Source organism: Myotis daubentonii, chromosome 10, assembly GCF_963259705.1.
Source record: "Myotis daubentonii chromosome 10, mMyoDau2.1, whole genome shotgun sequence".
In the NCBI taxonomy this organism is placed as follows: Eukaryota; Metazoa; Chordata; class Mammalia; order Chiroptera; family Vespertilionidae; genus Myotis; species Myotis daubentonii.
In genome coordinates, this window is record NC_081849.1 from 31128333 (window position 1) to 31151230 (window position 22898).

Sequence of the window (22898 nt, forward strand, 5' to 3'; positions counted from 1 at the left end):
GCTCTTATTTTCTTGGCTCTCATCAACAACTCCAGGTTTATGCTATTGCCTTTCCAGATGGTACCGACTTTGCTCCTCTCATTTATCTTTCTAGACTGGAGCGTCCTAATCTTTGAATTCCAAAATGAATCTGCTCTAAGTGGAAGCATCGATTTGATTAGTGGGTGATGGAGGGGGTAGCACCAGCCAACATGAGTGAAAACAATTCTGCAAATTCCACACACTTGAAAAGACGACTTTCAACTTAATTGCTCGGAAAATGAAAGTCCTCGGGGTTCCCACCAGGGACACAAAAATTAGAGAACCAAAAAAAGCCTCTCATTCAACCTTCACACAGTACAAATGAGAAAACTATCACGTTGCAAAGGAAATAAACAGAAAATATCACTTGACACCAATTCATAGCATTTATTGACAGTTCCATTTAAAATGCTAGGAAAGCCGTATAAATTGTAAACATGGAAACCAAACACTTGCATAAATTATTTCAAAAACTCTACAGCACATTAGAAAAACAGTGCAGCTAATTGAAGGGTAGAAACGTAACTGACAAATAGAGGGAGGATTCGATTACTAAAATCATACACCTATGGCCAAAATTTAAGTGCCAGCAAACCATGATTGTCAAGTTCAAGTTGCAGGACTGATGCCACAAGTGGCCTCCACTTACTGTGTATTTTCGTACATTAACACTCATGATCTCGGAATGAGTGCAGGAAGAGTCGGAATACGGACCTTGCCGAAGGAGGAGGAGACAGGGGGCATCCCAGGGCAGCTCTGCGAAGCGACCTTTCCTGGAAGGGGAAGACCAGCCATAGCTCCATGCTCCCCATGATGCTCTGGAGGAAAGCAAAGCTGAGTCGACTCCCCTTTTCTGAAATGAGCCCTCTGTACTTAGAGCACCCGAGTTCATTGGTGGAGCTTCTGTCCCTCCAGCACCCCCTTCCTTCCCCACAGCTGCAGGCAAGTACAGGGGGTCTGTCTTGAACCTGGCCCTGTACTATTCCTGACTTGCACACTTAAGAGTCAAGTTATGAAGGCATGAAATCTGGTGGGCACGATGCTCCAAGTTCTCGAGAATGGTTCCACAGAATCATGGACCACAAGGCCCAGATTGCTTACATCTTTACCTGTCTCTTCACCCTTTCTTTTCGAAGTGGCTCCAGAGCAGAAAAACCTGGGAGAAGGAAAAGCAAGCCACCTGCATAATTACCTACCCTGTGGGAAACTAACGTGCACCAGAGCTCCTCAGATTCAGACATGCATTCCTTCTCACTGGCTCGCCGGGTTCCTAACTTTGTTTCATGTTTCCAAGGGCATGTAAATGTTCTTTTCCTAAATGGCAATGCTGCTGCCTGTTCTGAAGATAAACTCTCAAGTGTACCATTACACACATGAGCACGGAATTAGGATCGTACTGTGAGGTCTCGGTTTTCAAGTCTTTTTTCATACAAAGGAGTCCTCATTTAAACTCTGAAAATCACCTCCAAAAAGTATCAAAAGACACCTGAAATGTACACAGTCCTCGTTCACTACGTATTAAGTGTCAGCCTATTAAATTTTATGAGTATGTTATAGCAGCTGCTCATAGAAACCCCTCTCACCTGTTACAAGAATATCTGTTAATGTGTGGGATTAAATGTAAAAATGAAGTTCAAGTTACCATCCCATAGAAATGGGTTTTGTGATCAATGGTCTGTTGGCAGGTATAGAAGTGGACTTTCTTGTGCTCCTATCTGGGATAAATGTGGACTAGCAAGCTGTGGAGGCTGGCTTTGGAGACTTGCTCTGGAGGTAGAAATGAAATGGCTAAAACTCAACTCGAGCTAAAGTTGGTGTGGTAGTTAAGACTGGAGGCCCCCATCCCCCTGCCCAGAACCTTAACCAGCTTTCCTTCCAACCAACAAACTCATTCGCGTCTAAGAATCTAGTATGAAGGGGACAAAGGAGTTTATTTAATGATTAACTGGTGAGTTACTGCAAATGCCCATCAGTGTCGAGTGACTAGTTTGGTCACTGGAGCACTAAGAGGCTGTGCAACGCAGTCAGTGCCGACCCTGTCCACAGGTAAACGGAGGCTCATAACACACAGAAGTACCTGGTTCCGCCCAAAGCCTTCAGGCAGACCTCCGCCTGTGCTTTGCACTACAGGCCTCTTGCCCTGAAAAGTCTGGTTGGCAAAAAAACCACTTAACCTGCTGCTCAAAAGCCACAAGCCACCAAAATAAAAAATACTCTGAAATTAAATAACATTTGGAGAAAAACATGTAGGTGGCTGTCAAGAAGTCAAATGTATGTGTGTATAACCCACCACGCTTCACAAAGGATTGAATGTGGCCCAATGGCTGGCCATTGAGATCTGCGCCAAGCAGCGGAGCAGATGGTGGAACTCTCACCACTACTTCCATGCTTGACCTTGGCTCCTTCGGCAGACACCGGCGTGCTCCCCGCCTCCCCAGATGGATCTCTCCCTCGGGAGACCTTCTCCCCAGGGCTGATCACTTTCTCACTGTATTACTCCAAGCGTGTACTCACACCACCACTTCCTCCTCTCACAAAACTCCCTAGACAGTGAGGTTAGGAATTTCGTCCCTGTATTGTAGCAGATCAAGTTCATTTTCAATGACAGCTTCACCCACTTTTTTCCATCATTCCCCAGGCCCGCTCTCGGCTTCCCCATGCCACCTCACCACTTCGCTGGGTAGCTGCTGAAGCTGACTTCTCCCCAAGATCCTGTTTCCAAATATGCAACTTCCATTTCTTCTGCTGAGTACCTAATGCACTTGTGCACCCTCAACAAACGTGACTGATGTCTAAACCTTGTTATTTATGTGTATCGTCCATCTTTTAAACCTGTATGTGTTATTCGGCTTAGATTCTAAGACCTCAGAAGGCAGGGTTCATGTTCGACAGGAAATCAGGAGCGTGAAAAATGTGTAGTAAATGCTGTTTAAAAGTTAATGGAGAAGGAAGTGAATTAAAGCAAAACAAGAGAGAGGGAGAGAGTCGCACGAGGCCTTTAGTTGTGCTCTGGGTACCTCCATGTGAGCTCACCCACTGGTAGGCCACAGCACATCCGATCATCCATCCCAGCATAATCATACAGATAACATTTTGCATTTCACAGTGCTCTGTGCTTCCTTCTCAAGGGACACTTGCACACATGATCACATCTGATGCTCACAATGAGAAATTCTAGGAGGTGGGCAAGGGAGGTCTGTCCTTGTTTGGCTGATGGGGAGAATGAGGCTCAGAAAAGGGACCTGACATATAGAGAATTCAATGATCATTTCTCCAAACAGTATTCTCTAAAATACTGGCTCAAATTTACAGTTCATTTTATTACCGCTGGAACTTTGAAAATAGGGGAAAAGGAGAGACATACATTTTAACTTTTCCTTTTAGAATGCTTCGAAGAAATGAACTCCAAAGCGCATACGATGGACATGAGGACCTTCCTTTTAAGCAGATCACATTGTCTGAGTGACTGCAGACCCATCTGGGTGTGGTGCTCCCCGAGATAGCTCGTCAGTCCTGAGTCTGGGGCTTGGTAAAACTTCTGTGGCAGCTGATTAGAGAAAACAAGGGCAACCTGGGCGTGCTTCACAACCAACACCAGAGTGCTGGTGATCTCACCGGCCTGTTCACACCACGCCACACTATGCCACACCACTCCACACGCCCCCCCATTCTCCCGCTACCCCCCACCCCAGGTATTCTATGTCCTCTTTGGTCTTGACATTGGTTTAAAAGTGTATCAGTTCTAAGAAGAACAATACAGGCTGAATCCTTGTATGCTAGTTTGAAAGGCATCACAACCACCATTGCAGCCCCCTTTAAAACAGGGGCCCATTTCTTCAATGTCCAAGGGAGGTAACCATTTTTAGTGCCGACCACACCGGGCAGAAGGGGAGAAGAGGGGCCTGCATTTGGTCCACTTGCTGCCACACGACTGGACTTCACTGTAAGGTGTCCGTAATACAATTCTGCTGGGATGTCTGACATTCTTAACGTATTCAGGAAACCTGGTACTTCTCAGTGACACACACAGAAATCCCTCCACTCTGAGTATTAACCCAGGACCGAGGGTCAGAAATCAAAACCAGAAGGAGGCCTTCTCTCCCACGCTCCTGGAGCTTGTGAGGGTTGCCTGGAAGGGAGTCCCTTTCCTTAACATCCTTGAGAGACTTACTCTCCAGCCCTGCTCTTGGAGGAGCACACAGATAAACAGTGGCTGCCCCGCACTGTGCGGCTGAGGGCAGGCGTAACGCCGTGCTGAGACGTGGCTCTGGAGCAACAATTACACTGCGGAAACCTACGTGAGCTGGCTCAGGGCTCGCAAGGTGTGACAAGGGTTTTGGTTAGAGCCCCCAATTCTGCCTGTTCATCTGTTGGTTAAAGGATTAGCTAATCTAATAAAAAAGAACTCATAGTAGCCAGGTGTTATCTATTTTCTCCTGAGCTTCACTCAGGTACCAGAAAACGAAACAGCCCTTGTTATTCCAGTCCTCACTTTAATTTTGGGGGGTCAGAGGGGGGAGGGAATGGTGATTTCCAGGGGAAACCTCAAGGGAGATGACACCCACCCTCTATTGGGCCCACAGCACACGGACGCCTTCAGCAGTCACTCAGCAGGGTCACGCACATGAAATCAGACGTTAGGAGCAGCCCCCTCCCTTCCCTTGTTCCCAAAGCTCTTCTTCACGTTTCCCGATTCAGAGGCCGGCGAGAACTCAGCTTCATCTCCAGGTCCTGAACACACAGAGAATGTGATCACTGGGAATGTACTCACGAATCGCTATTTGGTGGCCCCAGGAATGCTTAAACATCATTTTTGCTTATGGACCGTTTCTCGTTCAAACATAATTTGTGAGCAATTCATCAGCAAAGCGCCAGGATCGGTTAGGACCTCTGAGAGCCTCATTCCGTAGGACTGGCCTTGAAGGGGACATGTGCTGAAGTGGGATGCTCTCGGAGTGCCACGTGCCCAATTAAAAACCAACAAACACAATGAAGAATGTAAACCTAAACTCTGATATGTGTTTTGAATAACCAAATAAATATTTAGCTTTCCCCCCTCTTTTGGGAGTGTTTTTTTGTTTTTGTTTTTTCCTTTCTAGAACAAAATGAAGCCTTCAACACATCCTTCCATTGGAAAAGCCAAAGTTGCATTTCACAGACATAAAGGGGGAGGGCGCTGGGAGCGGTAGCACCAGAAGTCGAAAGGGAAATGCAGATGATGGCTTCGTGTGGAATCATCAGGCTCTACGTCTATCATTTGGTTTCTCACTAGTAGCTTTTTAAGTCCCCGAACAGTCTTAGTACCCTTGTTGTTAATATTACTAGTAAAACAAGTTCCTAAGGAGAAAAAGAGGGAAGTAAGCCGTTAATAAAATGTCTTCAAATCTCTTTTCTCAGAAAACAAAGCAGCAGGTTCACCGTACAAACCAGCCTCAAACACGTCTCCGCACAGAAATGCCAGACTCCTTTTGGCCCTATACATTCTATACACTTCCATCTTTTGCCTTGAAAAGGGGACTAAGAAGCTCCGTTAGCTTAGGTTTGTAGTCTGTCTTTCGTGAAGTGCTGCTGGCTTTTGGCCAAAAGTCCAGAAATCTCGACTGAACCCAAATGGTCACAACATTGCCAACTTGGTAAAAGCCTCGCGAGCTGTCACGTGACGTATGGCATCTGGCATCTTCTCAGATGGCAACCTGCTCCCTCCCGTGGCCCCCGGCCCTGGAGGCTCTGGTCTCTTCCTGACATCCCTTAAGCCGGTTTCCTTTGAGTCTTGCTTCCACGGGAAGCGGATACTTGGCAAACGCAAGGCGAGGCCCATCAGCTGTGGAAGTTGTGCACGGCGGTCTGTTTCTGGGAGAGCCGCAGGAGCTCCTCACGGATGGCCTTGATGAGTGACGTGGAGGAGTGGCCGGGCTGGAGGTCCTCCGTGGAGCTGGTGGCATAGGCCAGCCCGGCGCCCTGCAGCCCCCTGTGCGGGGCGCTCCCGGGAGGAGCGGAGGGCTCCCTGCCCGAAGTCCTTGGCACCTGGAACAGCGGTGAAGAATACTCCTGATGTCCGAGCATGTGTGTCTGAAAAACACAGCAAATGGTGCTGTACTTCCCATGTGGGAACAGGAGGGAAAATCAAATTCAAACTGGCGGTGGGCAGGCTCCCAGGACGTCCTCCTCCCATCCCCCAGCCAACAACTCAGCCCTCCCACAGGACACCCTGGGGCTGGGATGGAGAGTAATAACTGTGGCAGAATTGCTCAGGGCAGAGCAGTGCAATCAAGAAACCTTTGAACTTGAACTTAACAGGTGCCTCATAATGCTTAATGGTAGAAAGGCTAAACCGGTCAGCCAAGTCTCTGTGCCTGTGTGTGTGGAGGCGAGTGGCCGCTGGGAGCAGAGGAAGGGACCCAGGGGGCTGGGAAGGAAGGGAGGCTGGAGCACCCCATGAGGGGGAAAGGTCAGATGAGGGCACCTGAGAGTTGGAAGAGATAAGCAGGGACTGGCAGAGAGACTAACAAAAAGAACAAGTGCCTTTGTCCTGGGCCTAGAGCCCAGAGACCAGGTATTAAACATCACAAAATCACTTTCCGTTTTATCTGTCTGTGTGCCTGTCCCACACTCTGTAGAGCCTTTTCTTTAAAAAGTTATCCACACTGAAACTTAAGAGTTTTGCTTATATTCCCATTATACAGGGTAGGGCAAAAGTAGATTTACAGAAAACAATATAATAATTAAAAAACAATAACACAAGAATAAACTCTGTTTCTTGTACTCACAAGTGTAAACCTACTTTTGCCCCACCCTGTATAATGGGGTATTCATTTGACAAGAATTACTATACATTTCAGTGAAAAATCTCTCTTTGCATAACATGAGTTTTAAATCCATGGTCTCACCTATGCTAAGAGTAAGCTATTCGCAGTGAACATGGCATGCAAGCCCTAGACTGTTCCTGCATTTCACTTTCCCAAACAGTAACAGGGAGGCACTCTAAGGGGCCACTGGATTGGCAAACCCAAACACCTAATGAAATCAAGTTGCCACAATGAAGGCAAAAAAAGAAAGATGTCAGCAAATATAAAGCAAATAGCTGAGATTTATAACAATGTATCTTTTAGGGAAAATTATATTCTACCATCAATTTCCTTTCATTAAGTAAAAGCATCCCATCATTAAAGGAAGTTAGTGTATTTGCTAAAAAGACACATGAATGCAGTGAAAGCTGTGGCATATGATGAGGATAAACAACAAGTACTATTTTGGTTTGTATTTTTAAATTCATACATTTATCCCCCATGGATATAAACTGCTTGAGAGAAAAAGCAAAGGAAAGCATTTGTAGAGATTACCTGTGTCTGTACTGATTCTGTGCTTATAGAGGAATGACCAGAGTGATGAGAAACCTCCAGAATACATACACCCTGTGCCTTGAAGGCTTGGTTATGGCAAAAGCATAGACTCCTGGTGTGCATCATGGAAATGACGTTACTAAACGCACAATAAAGCGCAAGCAGTGAGCAAGGAGGTACGTAAGGTCAAGAAAATTTATATAGCGAGCACAGCAAAGACCAAGTCCAGATTTTAGTCACCTACAGGTTCAAAGTCACTACTTCAAAGTCAAAATCTTGCCCTGGCCAGAGTGGCTCAGTTGGGTATCGCCCCATACACCAAAAGGTTGCTGATTCAATTCTTGGTCAGGGCACATGCCTGGGTTTCGGGCTTAATCCACAGTGGGCATCAATGTTTCTCCTTCTCCCTCCCTCCCCTTTCCTCTCCCTAAAAATCAATAAAAACACATTTTTTAGAAAGTCAAAATCACAGAGACAGAAAGTAGAATGGTGATTGCCTAGAGCTGGGGAGAGGGACAAATGGGAAGTTCGTGTTTAATGAGGATAGAGTTTCCGTTTTACAGGATGAAAAAGGCTTTGGAGATGGATGTGGTGATGGCTGTATTCCAGTAGGAATGTCTTGAAAACCAACGAACTGTACATTTTAAGTGGTTAAGATGGTAAACTATGTGTATTTCACCACAATAAAAAACTGACAAAACATTTTTAAAAAACTGCTACTTAGGTCTTCTGTCCAGATTTTCAGTAGTGAACATTGCTTTTATCATTTCTAAAAAGTTATTTTTTAAAAAATCATGACTCCAAGCCTAAAATCTGCCTCAAGAAAAATTATATACTTTCCACAAACTCAATGCCAATACTCCCCCACTCTGGGTCAGAGGGAATCCACCATCTAAACACTGCAAGCAAAAATACACTCAAGGGGAAAAAGTGGGGGAGGTTAACACTTCTACTCATGTAGGTTTTTAAAAGGGATCCCCAATGCAGAAGCAGCTGAATTACGTGGTTGTGTCTGAATTCTCTGTGGTGACCCGAACGCCAGATACTCACGGCCTCTCTCCGGCCCACCTCGTCCTCCCCGAACGAAGGCCAGCCTGGTCCCCCGCACTGGCCGCCTCTGCTGGGTGGGACCTCCACCGGCTGAGCTCCGATCCTGCTCGCAAGCCCCACCTGGGTCAGGTGCTGAATCTGGGAGCCTGAGGAACAGCATGGAACAGCCTGGTCAACACAGGCAGAGAGCAAGGCTGCCCAATACGGCCCTTTGGTTGTGACCACCAGGCTCCCTTAGGGACAGGAATATGAGCACCGTTCAAACCTGGAACCATTTCTATCTCCAGAGAATGACATTTCCTAAGAAAACCAGACCCTGAGCTTCGTGGTTCACGGGCTTTTACCTCCTTTTAATAGAGCGACTGATAGTGATGGTCTTATTTTCCTGGCTAGACATCAAAGGACCAGGAATGAAGGGTATAGACAGCTCTTCCATTCATTTCTGCAGAGGTTACGAATAAGGACGATCTTATTTATTCGGAAGAAAGGACTGAAAGGTTTAGGAGCCATAAAGGAGCGGAAACCTGGCTCCTCCTAGCTCGTGGCTTTGAGACTCTCAAGGAGATTTTTATTTTTATAAATAAAAAAGACAAGATTTTTATTTTTCTTACACGGCCGGGTGCATATTTGTTTGAATTCAGAAAGTTACAGTACATTTTCATTATATTCACATTTAAAATGTTAAAGCCACCCGCCCAGCCTCACTGGAGAGGTATCCTGATGGCACAGCCGGGAAGTTCTCTGAGCTCCTGCTCCTGCACTTACACATGCTGTGCTGGGGCCTCGTGTCGCTAGAAGACCAGGCTTTAACCAACATTATCTTTCTCCCCCATCAACTTCTGGCATACGGAAGTATCCCTATTCTGCAGACGGAGGGAGGGGGAGAGGTGGTCTTTAAGCACTGCGGAATGAAACTACTTATTTCCAAATGCCCCTGGGACCATCGAATTCACCTGTGATGCTCAGACCAGTCCAACGGTTCAGAGATTTCACGAGGAAAGGGAGGAGCCCGCTCCATCTTCAAGTCTCCTCCTTGAATTGTCTAATTAACAGCCTCCCTTAATCAAACACATTACAAAAAAACCCAAAACAACAACAACAACAACAACAACAACAAACTCCTTCACGGTTTCATTGGGATAGACAATAAAAACTAAAAGCTGAAGGTCAGAAAAAATTTCCAGGTTCCCGTGAGAACAATATACTCTACAGGCTCACTTGCCAGTTACTGAAGATTCATAACAGTATTAAAGTAATTGGGGCTATCAGTTCTGTTTGCCCAACAGACATCGTTTGAGCGAATCTTGCAAAGAACACAAATGCAGCAGTGTTCTCCATCACTTACAAAGATTCAGACAACTGCACAGGGAGACAAGAATACTTTTGTGTTAATACTGTGATGGTAGTTGATGTTATAGACATATTATGTATCTTGCTCTGTCCACTTAACACACAACACAGCTTCCCCTATGACTCAGCATGGGGCATCACACCCAGCAAGCCTGGGCTTGCATTCCAGCCCAGCCCCGGAAAACCCCGAGACCTTGGGCACCCAGTTATCACTCCTGCTGAGCCTCAATGCCTCACCTCTCAACTGGGATAAAAAGAAATCTACCTCATGGTGTTATTTCAAGAATTAAAAGACATAAAGTAGGTCAAGAACCAAACACATAGGCGGCAACCCGGAAATCTTAAATTCTCTTTTTCTGGCTCTTTCTGAGCTCTTCATTTTAAATAGCTTCACAATTCGCTCACCGATGCCCTTATTACGGGGTATTTAGGGAGCTCACAATTGTTTGCTATTATGAATAGTACTCTGATAAACACCTTTTGCACATATAGTTTTTTTCCAGTATTTTGGATTTCTTTGTGGAGGGGGAAAGAGCCTAGATTCCCAGAAGTGGAATTACCAAATCAAAAATTCATTAATTCATTGCCAAGCTGTTTTCCAAAAGTTTAATGATTTACATGAACACCAGAAATAACGTAATAGTGGTTTTCATGTTTACCTTTATATAGTACACACACATTTTTTGTGTGCATTTCCTTCCTGTCCTTTGACCATTTATCTTTCCTACCCTTGAGGTTTGTCCATTTATCAATTTACATGAGCCATCCTCTATAATAAAAATACCTCTTGGTCATATCTGCTGTACATCTTCCCTGGGTACTATTATCCTTCTGTTTGGGTAATTTTGAGACATATACACTGTATGTACCCTGTATAATAAAAGGCTAGTATGCAAACATCCGAACAGTGTGACACTGGAACAACCACACAACTGGTCGCTACGACGTGTGCTGACCACCAGGAGGCGTGTATGGAACATGGCAGGGTCAGCCATGGTGGGATGGTGGAGCAGGTGAGCGGGGGGCACCAGACCAAGGCAGAGCACCAGTCGCTGTCATCAGGTGAGCCTCTGGTGGTTACTGAAAATTCTTTGCTCCTGTGCGCACCGCGATCCCGCCTGGCGCTCACGCTTGCTGCCAGCGCTGGCCCTGCTCATATCCGCAGCTGGTGCCGGTCCCGATCTCTCGGCACCATCAGCAGGTGTGAGCGGTGGCTGCCAGCCCTGATCGCCTCCGAGGGCTTCTCCACCTCCCCCTGCTCCTGAGGGGCGATCGGGGCAGCAGCCACCACTTGCACTCACTGACGGCGCCAGCCCTGATCACACCCACTGCTGGTGCCGGCCCCAATAGCTCCGTACCATCAATGGGTGGGAGTGGTGACAGGGGGCTGGGGCCGTGACGGGGTGAGGAGGATGGATTGAGACCCACCCCTATGCCTACCATAGCCTCGCGGCCCACAGTTCCTTTCAAGGTGCAGGAATTCATGCACTGGGCCCCTAGTATCTGTATGTTTGACAATTTTATGTAATCAGAAAGGGAACTCTTCTAGTTTATCTTATCATTTTCCCATTATAATTTCTTACACAATTTAATCTATTATTATAAATTATTAGAAAGTAACTTCCTCTTCAAATGTTTCATACATATAATTTCTATATTCTTGTAGATTAAAAATAAATGTCTGAATTTTGTTTGAAATCTGTGCAACAATTAATGGAAGAAACAAGACTAATTGCAAAGCACAGTCCCAGTCTGTGAAACCCTGTAGAATGTCAAGATATGTTACTTATTTAGTTGACAGAGAGACAGAAAATGCAAAATACAAGAACTGCCCAGGAGACCTTGAATAATTACCCACAATTATTGCAAATGTGTAACTGGCCTAAACCAGCTTATTGATGACATTACAAAGGTATATATTCCCCAGAAAATTAGAAAACAGCAGAATACATCATTTAACATGTAATGGCCCCGCTTATTGAAGCTTCAGTCTTCACAAAGGAGGGCAAAGAAATGAACAGGAAATACAGAGTGACTATGAGCCCCCGTAATAAAACGCAGCACGACGAGTGGGAACTTGGACGGTTTTGCAGAGTATGCAGAGCTAACTGTACAAGGACCAGAGAGAGTTCAGCATCGTCGACTACACAGATGCTTCAGGAACACTGAACAGCATTCATAGTATCAACTGGTCACGAGATGATGTTTTTTGACATAATCCAGGAATCTGGCCCTGGTTGGTGTGGCTCCATTGATCGGGCATCATCCCGTGCACCGAAAGGTCACCTGTTCGATTTCTGGTCAGGGCACATGCCCAGGGTATGGGGTTGATCCCTCGTGGGGACGTGTGGGAGGCAGCAAATCATGCTTTGCTCTTGCATCGATATTTCTCTCCCTCTCCCTTCCTCTCTCTTAAAAAATCAATAAAATATATATATTTAAAAATAGTAATCTGTAATTCTGGGGTACAAGACTGGATCTCAGGTGAACTGGTGGGGCAAACTAGCTAGTGCCATGTAGGAGTCAGCTCAGCCTTGTTGAGTGCTGCTTGCCAACTACCAGCAGCGGCTCTTATTGTGAGTCTGTAGGGGGTCTCTTAGCTGGTCCACTTCCCTTGACCGATTAGGGAAACCAAGTGTAAGGTATAGCAACATTTGAAAATCTGAGGACTTATAAGCTCTTAGGACAAATCCCTCAAGTGTCGAGCATTTCCTGAACTTAATGAGAATTTGTTCTGGATTCAAATATTAACACAAAACTCCTAGGAGACTTTAAGACAAATGTTTTTATTTTTTATTTTCTTCTCAACTCACTTTCTGAAAATACGTTTATACTTTTTCTAGATGTAATTACTGAGGACACTCAATGCAGAAAACATTATTTTTTCTTGTTTACAAAAATTCTGAGGGCCCCTCATTCTGTTGAATTATGACACACATCTCAAAAACTAAGTGATAGATGGTTAAAGTACAGGTGGTCAGATCTCCTTTTCTAAAAAATGAAAGTGAATAGCCGAACCGGTTTGGCTCAGTGGATAGAGCGTCGGCCTGTGGACTCAAGGGTCCCAGGTTCGATTCCGGTCAAGGACATGTACCTTGGTTGCTGGCACATCCCCACTGGGGGGCGTGCAGGAGGCGGCTGATCTCTCTCATTGATGTTTCTAACTCTCTATCCCTCTCCCTTCTTCTCTGTAAAAAATCAATAAAATATATTTTAAAAAAATGAAAGTGAATATATGAAATGATATTTAATCTCTAAATTTTAATTGTGGTCTAAGAAATATATCCTGTATCCTTAAAGATACTAAATATTACACTTTATAAGTAAACCAAATTATGCATAATGTTTCTCAAATGAACGAATTATAATTTTGGAATTTTTTTAAACAAAAAATTTAACAAAATTTATTTTTTCTCTGGCTTCAAAATTTCCAGAAATTGGACACTTTGAACTATGGTCTTTTAAAAACATAAGCTGAGAGCTTTCATTTCCTCTGTAAAGATATTCTGGTATAGATTTTTATATGAATTTCAACAGGTAATTAAAAGAAACCTAAATATTAAAAGTGAAGAAAAGCCATGTGCAAACACTTAATAGTCTGATAATGAATTAGGAGACCACTTTAGAAAAAATAACCTTTCACTGTTGAATTATCAAGTAAAGGGTTGCATTGGTTACCCATATACAAATGACACTAAAATAGTTCTTTTAATGAGGGCTGGAAAGAGGGGCAGAAAGGATTAAAACAGTTCCACATGGCCACCAGCTTCCTCCAGGCCACTTCTCTGGCAACAGGGAAGAGACAGCAGGACTCAGGCACAAAGGCAGAAAAAAATGACAAGAAAAATTTAAAAGGCAAAATGATCATATTAACAAAGGTAGAAGGGATAAAGGAAGGGAGGTGAGACTCAAGGAGCAATCAGTGATTGTTCAAATAAAACAAAAATCTACTCCCAATCACTGTCCAGCAACTTTTAATTGCTTCTTAAAAGCTGAAAAAGTCCTCTCTTTAAAACAAATACCTGTTTTAATGCCATACAAGTGGCCAGAAATAGATCTTGCAGTTTAACCCTGAGAATTTTGAACTGTTTTCCCTGGAAGAAGTGTGCTGTGAATTCCATGCAAAGGGACACTTTTGAGATGCTGATTCAGGAAAGACGCACTAGACATCAGTGATGGGATCTCAGCGCCCCCTCTTTCCCACCTCCTCTGCCCTACATCTCGCCAGGATCACAGGGAAAGCAGCTCTTACCAGTGGAAGAGGCTGCTGAACACTGGGGCGCTGATTCCCTGGGAAGTCTAGAATGAACTCTGCCAGAATTTAGCCAGAAAACAAGCATCCTCTTACTTCAGAAATGCAAACTAAATAGCCACATGTACCTGTGGTGCCCCTGACAGGCCGGGGCCGGGCCACCGATGGCATGTCCTCCGAGTAGATCCCTCGGGCAACAAACGGGGCTTCAGACGATGCCTGTGGCTGCTGGGGCTCGGGAGGCACCAGCTCCGAAGACTGAAGCACAGCAGGGCCAAACCCGGGTCTGCAGGCAAAGCACACCAAGCATCAGGACCACACTGTACCCTGGCTCTGGTATTTGACCAGCTACACCCTCATCCCTACGGAAAAATAAGACCTATTTGTCTCCTGCCTTATTGCCCATCTCCTCTCCAGGGGGCAGAGACTTGTCCTATGTGCTCACTGCCGGGTCTCCAGCCCTCAGATCAGTGCCCAGAACAAGCAGATGCTTGAAAGGTATCTGTCAGATGATGGACGGAGAGATGCTTCTGGTTTACAGATCAAGAGACGGTGCAGCCACGTTCTAGAGCCTGCTCAGCTCCAGCATCTGACTACCCTGGCCATCTATTTGGGCTACACGTCAGCATAACCCGAGGGGCTTTTAAAGGCCCCCGTGCCCATGCGGTACCCCTGGCCAATTAAAACAGAATCTCTAGACGTGGGGCCCAGACACTGGTCGCTTTTAAAGCTCCACTGATGATCATGAGGTTCACAAGGCTGAAAAGCAGTGCTTGACAGCAATGGTTATTAAATCTGTGTCCTCGGGATTCCTTTACACCCATAAAAAGTAGTGAGGGTTCCACTCTTATTTATGTGCATTATATCTATAGACATTTATTATATTTGAAATTAAAACAGAAAATTTTAAATACTTATATTTAAAATTCATTTAAAATATTAAACATATTACATGTTAACATTTTTCTTTAAATTAACAATATTTTCAAAAAAATTTAGAGGAGTTTTACATCTTTTTCAAATTTCCTTAATAGAAGGCATATGGATTCTCATTTACTTTCTATTCAATCACTTGCCACAAATATGTAGTTGGAAAAGGGAGGGATATTTTAATAGCCTCTTCAGAAAATACTCAAAATCATAGTTCAGCTGTTCTTCTTGAATAGCACATCAATACGCAAAAAAGTTCCTTTAAGGGGTAGTGGCAATGTGGCATCTGAATATCAGTGAACTCCTCACATTCTGTTACACAAAAACCCACTGGTCTGCCCTGGCCATTTTTTCTCAGGGATTAGAGTGCTGGCCCGTGGACCGAAGGGTCGTGGGTTCGACTCCCGGTAAAGGGCACATACCTGGGTTGCAGGTTCAATCCCTGGCCCTGGTCTGGGCGCGTGCAGGAAGCAGCCAATCGATGTGTCTCTCTTAGATGGATGTCTCTCTCTCTCTCTCTCTCTTCCCCTCTTCCCTGCCCTCCACTCTCTCTAAAAAAAAAAAAATTAATGGAAAAAATATCCTCAGGTGAGGATTAAAAAACAAACAAAAAATCCCACTGGTCTATGTTGTACTTGGAATGGACCCATGCATGATTTTATGACACTGGTCATTGGGAAAACATTAGTTTACTGTGTCCTGCAGACTTTCTAGATAGGGATACGTTTCATTTTACAATATGAAAAAATTCAAATTCATTAGTATCACCATCAAGCTCATCAGCAGGGTCTTTAAGTACGAGGGCGCTGTCAAGTTCACGGTGGCAGACAAAAGTCTCTAAAACTCTAACTTTCACTCGAAAACTCCATTTTGTCACTGGCAACAGATGCCATCAGTTGTTTTTCTTGAAGTGACTGGCCCACCTCGCTCATTTTCGAAACCATGTCTGCCAAACACCCAGGTCTGAGTACTGATGTCTGCCAGTTGTTGGTTCAAGTTAAAACATGGAGCAGTTAGTTCAGTTCTCAACTCAAACACCTGCACACGTGTTTTTCCTTCAAAATTCCCTGTTCAGCGAAGTGCTTTATACATGTCTCCTCTTTTGTCACACTGACTATTAAAGACTCCAGGGTTTAGGTTTAATAAAATTAATCACTTTTGCTACACCATCAAGGACATCCTATCTAATAATAGACAAAAATGGTAGTTGACCATACCTTTGCTATGCCTCCCACTGGCTAATCAGCATGATATGCAAATTAACCGCCAACAAAGAGGGTGGCTAATTTGCATACTGCAGGCAGGGCGGGACAGCGCGAACCACCAGCTTGCCACCATCCAGGGCAGGCCAGCCGCCTGGGACCCCATCGGCGGGTCCCAGGCAGCAAGGCACGCCCGCCCCAGAAGCCCCAGAAGCCCCAGAAGCCGGCCTGCCTTGCCGCCCGGGATCCAATCTGGTCCCGGGCGGCAAGGCAGGGCGGGACCCAGAAGACCCAGAAGCCGCCTGATATGGTAGTAACTCTATCAGTAAGCACTCTGAAAGTCAGTGGCATAAATGCACCAAATAAAAGACAGATTATGAGGGTGAATCAAAAACAAAACTCACTTTAAATATAAAGACACATATAAATTAAAAGTAAATGAATTAAGCTGCAGCCTGTTTTGCTCAGTGCATAGAGCATTAGCCCGTGGACTGAAGGGTCCCAGGTTAGATTCCAGTCAAAGGCATTGTACCTCAGTTGCTGGCTTGATCCCCAGTCCCTATCAGAGCATGTGCAGGAGGCAACCAATCAATGTGTCTCTCCCTTTCCCTTCACTCTCTCTAAAGTTCAATGGAAAAATGTCCTTGGGTGAAGATTAACAAAAACAAAGTAAATGGATTAAGTAACATTAAAGAGATTATAAGAAAAATATATTCCAAATTTTGTTAGTTGTATAATGGTTATGTTTAAATTATTAACACCTAAGAAAGTGGGTGAAGGGTACATATAATATGCTGTAGTATTTTATAGTTTTTTTTACATGTATGAGATTATTTCAAATTAAAATATTAAAAAATTAAAATTAATAAAGTATTAATTGAAATGTGTATGCATTACATGAAAAATCTCCTAATTGCTTCTAGCATAATTTATTAAATTGTGCTAAAATTTACAAGGGTTCAATTAAAAAGTACCTTAATTCTAAATGATATAATAGAAAATATATAATAGTGCAGTTATAAGCACTTATCTGAAAATAAAAATTTAAAGAAGTGAATTTAAAGAAGGGATTAGCCAAAGAAAATATATGCACAACCCATGGACACAGACAACAGTATGGTGATGGCCAGAGAGAAGTGGGGGGCAAGAGCTGGGTAGAGGAGGCAAAAGGGGGGAAATAGGGATATCCTATCCTATCTAATAATAGACAAACATGGTAATTGACTGTACCTTCGCTACACCTCCCATTGGCTAATCAGCATGATATGCAAATTAACCGCCAACAAAGATGGCGGCTAATTTGCATTCTGCAGGCAGATCCCGCTGCGCCACCCCACCTGGGGCTGGCAGCAGTGCAATCCCCAGCTGCTGGCCACCCCAGTGCGAGATCCTGGCCTGCGATGTGTGGGGCAGGGTGGGCGGCAGTGAGATCCCCAGCCACTGCCCGCCCCAGAGTGGGATCCCGGCCTGCCGTGTGCGGAGTGGGGTGGGGTGGGCGGGACGGATGGCCACACAATCTGAGCGGCTGCCCGGCCCAGCGTGGGATCCGGGCCTGCCATCTGCGACCAGGCGAGACGGGGCAGACACCACGGGATTGGGTGTGCCATCTGCCACCAGGGGAGCAGGCCTAAGCCAGCAGGTGGTTATCTCCCAAGGGGTCCCAGACTGTGAGAGGGCACAGGTTGGGCTGAGGGACCCCCCTCCTCCAGTGCACAAATTTTTGTGTACCAGGCTTCTAGTACTAACATAAAGCCGGCATTTTTTAAGAAATGGCTGTTGTCCAGTGGTGAAGAATAGGACGACAACACGAACAATTTGGTGCCACTGCCTTGATTCACACTAAGGCACCAGCATTTGCACCCACCACTGCTTCTGCACCTCAGTGCAAATGTTAACACAACGAAAATGTCAAATAACACCTTAGTGTCATCATGAAAATAGTTTTGGCCTCAAGATGCCCCTGAAAGAGTCGCAAGAACCCTCCAGGGGTCTCAGAATCCCAGTTGAGATCCACTCCTCTAAAGAAATTCAAGAATTAAAAAAGTGAGAGTCTGAGTACAAGTCTTTGCAAATAACAGCCAACCGGTAATTAATAGATCAAACCAGTTCTATGAGACTGACTTGCACTTATTCCACAGTGTTATTTCTGGAGTGTATCTCTGAAACTGAAACCCAGCCCGTGTATGTTACTCTGTTCAAATAATGGCTGCTGTTTCACATTGACCTCTGAGGTCTCTGACCCTGCAGATCTAAGAGCTTAAAATAAGGCGAGATCTGTACATGGGAACTCACATGACCTCGTGACAGTCTCTGGCCCATCCACCCATGAATGATCTCTTCCCCTTTAGCTGTTTCTACTTGACCCAGTCAGTCAGCCCCCTTCCTCCTACATGTGCAGCCCTTTTCTCGTAAATTGTGTGCTCAGGTAGTTCACTGTGATCCAAGTACTGTGGATTCCTTTCCCTTGGGTGACCATGAAGTTTATCATCCAAACCAGAAGAGTCTGGAGAGTGAGAGTTATTAATAATTAGGCTGGACAACAGGTCTAAACTGGAACTGAACTGGGTGAGCCAGATCACATGGTCCTGACATGAACTACTTCCCTGGATCACCTGAGCACCACATGCTCTCTCTGCCTGTGTTGTTTTGCTACCACAAAGCAGCACCCAGGTTGGGGAGTAGGGTAGGGGAGAAATAAAACAAGCCCCTCTGAAAATGAGGAAGAATAGGGAAAACTAAAAAAATAAATAAAGAGGAAGCAGATATAGCATTCCTACTTCTGTGTGGCTCCTGGCCACTGAAGGCGAGTTGGGTATAATTTCTGAGATTATTTTTCTGCAATTCCTCCTTTGTAATAGATCAACTGTCCACTCGTGTGTAGGTCTGTTTATAGGCTTTCTAGTCTACTCCATAGCTCTATTCCATTGCTCTGTTTGTCTAGCTTTAGAGCGAAACCATACTGTCTTAATTACTTGACAGTAATTTATAACATTTAGAATAGTCTTAACATCTTATCCTTCTTTCTTAGAGCACTCCGGCTCTTCTTGGTTTTATGTCTTCTCTGACAAGTGGGCCTGACCTCCATATTAAGCATACTTACTTTAAAATCTGTGTTCAATATCTCCAATATCTGGATCCCCTCTAATTCCTTTTCTGTTGTCTGTTTCTCTTTATTATTTTTTAAATCATATTTTCTTTTCTTCTCATATGCTTGGTTTTGTGTGTATGTTTGTGTGATCTCATGCAAAACTATAATGATAATGGGAGGTCTAACATGGTATTATCTTCCTGTAAAGGAGAACTAATATTTGTTTCTGCCAGGACGCTGGCGGGGCGAACAATGTCTGGTCCCCTCGGTCTAGCTCTCTGGCTTTTGTATTTTTATTTTAAGACTTTGTCTAACTTTTCCAGTTGTTTTCAGAAAATTATCTAGTCACTCATTACTGGAGGCAGAACTTAAATTCTAACTTTTTTCTCCTCTTCTGATTAGATCAAGAGAATACAAGTCAGAATTTTGTATCTGCTTATATTAGCTAAAAAAAAAAAAAAAAATGAGTTTACAGAATTAAATTTAAAAGAAAAACAGCCTATGCGAGGAAATCCTAATACATTTTCTCCTGAAAACTTTACCTTGGCAATGGGCCCGATGGGGGAGTCATTCCATAGTCGTCATATCTCTGGAAGAAAGTCAAGAGAAGATGAAGATTAATAGTCAATACTTATTAGGAGGTGAGAACAGCAAACTTACAAGTTTAGGTTTATGGGATCAACTTTCAAGAGAATTATTTTCTCATAAAAAGTGAGCATGCTATTGGGGCACAATGCCACCGTGTACTGCCAGCAGTTTCGGTTTGGGGAACTGGCTACCAGACTTGAAAAAAAAAAATACACCACTAATTTCCAGACCTTTCTTGTTTTAGTGAAAATGTAAATAATAGGATTTCTGTGCCTGTTCTTCTGTATAGGCTTATTCTCTACAAACCTGTCTGTCTCTTCTGTTAAAAAGGCAGGCCGAAAAACAAACAAAAAAAGACAGGCCAGAGAGGCCACATTTTTAAAAAATATGTTTTTACTGGGTTTTTTTTAGAGAGGAAAGGAGAGGGAAACATCGGTCACCTGGCTCCTGCATGCCCCCTACTGGGGATCCATCAAACCGGTGACCTCTCCGACATGGGACGACACTCAACCAACCGAGCCACATGGGCCAGGGCCAGAGTGGCCACATCTATTACAAGTGACTATCAACCTCGGCGATGACAGTCACGTCATCTAATGGGTGCCCAGTAACAATTCAAATACACTCAAACTAATCTCTGCAAATGCTGTACCAGGCTGTAAAAAGAGAAAGACTATAAAGAACTAGAATTTAGACTCTTCAAGATGAAATGAGCACTTTCAATTTTCTGGTTTCCAGGAGGCCTAGCCATACTCCTTGCTCCTAAATTCCATAAGATGCCCCCTATCCTTTAGTCAACTCTATTTCCTTGAGTTAATGTGAGCTAACCGAGTGCTCTTTGACTAAAACAACATGGCACCTACTACATGGCATTCCCAAGAAATCAACGTATCCCGACCCTAACATACACGAGACTCCTGTGCCAACATTTCTTCACACCGACTGTGAATCAAAATGTTGGAATCGGATGTTTTAGCAGAACAGTAACTCTGACAGCGTCTACCCAAGTCCAGTCCGTTTGAACCAATCAGCTGTCCAGGATCAGCAGCTCCAAGCTTAGTGACTAAGTCAGCCTTGTTTCTGGACCTTCTCTAATATTACACCTGATTTTTAAAGCTGCCATTTACTGAATTAGTATTTTGTAGTAATCCCTGTATGAGCACTAGCTCAGGCCTGCAGGAAACACTAAAAAAGTGCTCACTGCCTCTGTTTTGCAGATGACACCAACTCACAGAGAAGTTAAGACATTTCCTCCAAATGTGTCTTTCTGACGCCAAAGTCCATCCTTTTAACTACAGTACTGCACTGCCCATGGTTCCCAAACCAAACTTTCCCCCGTAATTCCACTTCTATTGTCTTGGAAACGTAGGTGCTCTGGAGTCAGACAGACTGGCCAAACTGCTCAACTTCTCCAGGCCTATTCCCTTATGCCACGAAGGACCAAATGAGCTCTACCCCTTACAGATTCCGAAGGCATTATCAGACATGGAACTGCGCCCCAACTACTTCACCTTCTCACCTTTTCCGCTCCCATCCCCTTCGCAGAGAGAGATTAGAGCAGCGATGGCGAACCTATGAGCTCGGCGTGTCAGCATTTTGAAAAACCCTAACTTAACTCTGGTGCCATGTCACATATAGAAATTTTTTGATATTTGCAACCATAGTAAAACAAAGACTTATATTTTTGATATTTATGTTATATATTTAAATGCCATTTAACAAAGAAAAAACCAAAAAAATGAGTTCGCGTGTCACCTCTGACACGCGTGTCATAGGTTCGCCATCACTGGATTAGAATGTTGTGGAGTTCCCCAACTGAGATAAAATAGGCCAAAGGAGTGTGGAAGAAGGGAGAATGCAGGGCAAAGGAGCTTCAATTCTTTTTCTAAATAATTAAAGGGAAATCTGAGACTGGGAAGTGGCCCTTATGCTTTCAATACAGTTCAGTTTTTTAAACATATTCACATAGCCCTTGCCGGTTTGGCTCAGTAGACAGAGCATCAGCTTGCAGACTAAATGATCCCAGGTTCGATTCCGGTCAAGGGCACATGCCTGCATTGCAGTCTCGATCCCCAGTAAGGGGAGTGCAGGAGGCAGTCGATCAATGATTCTCTTTCATCATTGAAGTTTCTAACTCTCTCTCCTTCTCCCTTCTTCTCTGAAATCAATAAAAATATATTTTAAAAAACATATTCCATACAAAATAAAACAAAAAGGAGCAAGGCTTAGCAGTCTACCTATCAGGATTTCGAGAGGTCTAATAAGAGATAAACTAAAAGAAAAACAGCCGTGCTAGGCATTTCAATTCTATCGTAGTCAGAAAAGGTTATTTTTCTAGAGACTGCTTGCCCCAGTGAAAAGGTTCAAAAAAAATAATGCTGTAGACAGGAAGTCAGGCATTTACTTTAAATGGGTCACTCCTAGATAAAAGTTTGGAGGTCAAAATAAAATTTTAAGGTTTTGATCAGCTATGTCATCACAAATCCTATTTTAAGGCAACCCTTCTTTTATTGTTGTTTTTACAAAATATGTTTTTTATTGATTTTAGAGAGAAAGGAAGGGAGAGGGAGAGAGAGAGAAAAAAAAAAAACATAAATGAGAGAGAGAAAAACATCGATTGGCTGCCTCCTGCACGTCCCCTACTGGGGATGGATCCTGCAACCTGGGCATGTGCCCTGACCAGGAATCAAACCAGTGATCTCTTGGTGCATGGAACGATGCTCAACCAACTGAGCCACATTGGTTGGGGGCATCCCTTCTTTTGAATAACAGTCTTACAGAGAAAGAGAGTTAAGTCAAATGGTTGATGGAGTCTGGTATGAGTCTGCTTGTAAATGTTGTAGCTCAGGGAAAGAAAATATGATAGATTTTCCACAACTAATTTGAACTATAAAAATGGCAGATCTTTTTTTTTTTTTTTATCCTCACCCAAGGATATGTTTGATTTTAGAGAGCAGAAGGGAGGGAGAGAGAAACATTGATGTGAAAGAGAAACATCAATCGGTTGCCTCCCATGTGCACCCCAACTGGGGATCAAACCCGCAACCTCTTTGATGTGCGGGATGATGCTCCAATCA

The 22898-nt window shown here is 44.1% G+C and overlaps 1 protein-coding gene across 1 annotated transcript in view; it reads right to left on the reverse strand.

Moving 5' to 3' along the window:
- Window positions 1–388: 388 nt before the first annotated feature.
- The window catches only part of KIAA1549 (KIAA1549 ortholog), a 129763-nt gene continuing 107253 nt past the window's right edge, over window positions 389–22898 (reverse strand). Inside the window, exons 17-20 of the mRNA XM_059711921.1 lie at window positions 19776–19822; window positions 14142–14299; window positions 8412–8557; window positions 389–6090 (exon numbers count right to left, since the gene is read on the reverse strand). Of these exons, the coding sequence (XP_059567904.1) occupies window positions 5839–6090; window positions 8412–8557; window positions 14142–14299; window positions 19776–19822 (603 nt within the window). The 3' untranslated portion in view covers window positions 389–5838. The remainder of the gene's footprint in view (window positions 6091–8411; window positions 8558–14141; window positions 14300–19775; window positions 19823–22898) is intronic.